The following is a 1,310-nucleotide window of genomic DNA, read 5'->3' as shown; positions in this document are numbered from 1 at the left end:
GAGGGATTTTGGGGTCAGAAAGGGGGTTTTGGGGTCAGAAAGGGGGATTCTGGAACAATAATGGGGTCCAGGACTGGGATTTTGTGATCAGAATGGGGGATTTTGGGGTCAGAATGGGGGATTTTGGGGTCAGAATGGGGGTTCTGGGGTCTGAGAGTGGGATTCTGGAACAATAATGGGGTTCAGGACTGGGATTTTGGGGTCAGAATGGGGATTTTGGGTTCCGGGAGTGGGATTTGGGGTGAGAACGGGGGATTTGGGAGCAGTTTGGGGCCTACCCTCCCGCCTCATGCCGCTGGCCAGGCACTTCTGGTAGCGGCAGTACTGGCAGCGGTTGCGCTGCCGTTTGTCCACCACGCAGTCCCGGTTGTCCCGGCAGCTGTAGCTCAAATCCTTCCTGATCGTCCTCTTGAAGAAACCCTTGCAGCCCTCGCAGCTGTAGACGCCGTAGTGCTTCCCTGGGGGTCAAAGGTCAGGGGTCAGCGCCGAGGTCGGGGCCGCCGCTGGGTGACCTTGTTGGGTTCGGCTGAGGTCATCATCGGGGTCGGGATTGGGATCTTTGGGGTCATGTTTGGGGTCACTGGGGGTGATGGATGTCATCATTGGGGTCATTGGGGTCATGTTTGGGGTCACTGGGGTCAAGGAAGTCATCATTGGGGTCACTGGGGTCATCATTGGGGTCATTTTGGGGGTCATTGGGGTCATCATTGGGGTCACTGGGGTGATGGAAGTCATCACTGGGGTCATTGGGGTCACCTTTGGGGTCACTGGGGTTCATGGAAGTCATCACTGGGGTCACTGGGGTCACCTTTGGGGTCACTGGGGTTCATGGAAGTCATCACTGGGGTCACCTTTGGGGTCACTGGGGTTCATGGAAGTCATCACTGGGGTCATCTTTGGGGTCACTGGGGTGATGGAAGTCATCACTGGGGTCATTGGGGTCATGTTTGGGGTCACTGGGGTCATGGAAGTCATCACTGGGGTCACTGGGGTCATCTTGGGGGTCACCTTTGGGGTCACTGGGGTCATGGAAGATTTGGGCTCAGGTTTTGGCTCAGAACAGAGGAATTTGGGGCCGAGATTTTGGGGTGAAAAAGGGCGGATTTGGGTCAGATTTGAGTCAGATTTGGGCTCAGATTTGAGGGATTTGGGGCCGAGATTTTGGGGTGAAAAAGGACGGATTTGGGTCAGATTTGAGTCAGATTTGGGCTCTGATTTTGGGGTGAAAAAGGGTGGATTTGGGTCAGATTTGAGTCAGATTTGGGCTCAGATTTGAGGGATTTGGGGCCGAGATTTTGGGGTGAAAAAGG

General features: G+C 55.0%; 1 protein-coding gene across 1 annotated transcript; it reads right to left on the bottom strand.

Moving 5' to 3' along the window:
* Positions 1-28: 28 nt before the first annotated feature.
* Positions 29-621, bottom strand: LOC109365073 (retinoic acid receptor RXR-alpha-A-like). The gene is made up of 2 exons (XM_019611689.2): positions 528-621; positions 29-458 (listed from the first exon to the last, which is right to left on the bottom strand). The coding sequence occupies exons 1-2, from the start codon at positions 619-621 to the stop codon at positions 130-132; spliced, it is 423 nt and encodes a 140-aa protein (XP_019467234.2). The 3' UTR covers positions 29-129.
* Positions 622-1,310: the final 689 nt, after the last annotated feature.

This window comes from Meleagris gallopavo, unplaced genomic scaffold, assembly GCF_000146605.3.
Source record: "Meleagris gallopavo isolate NT-WF06-2002-E0010 breed Aviagen turkey brand Nicholas breeding stock unplaced genomic scaffold, Turkey_5.1 ChrUn_random_7180001954058, whole genome shotgun sequence".
In the NCBI taxonomy this organism is placed as follows: domain Eukaryota; kingdom Metazoa; phylum Chordata; class Aves; order Galliformes; family Phasianidae; genus Meleagris; species Meleagris gallopavo.
This window is presented reverse-complemented; position numbering and strand designations above follow the sequence as displayed.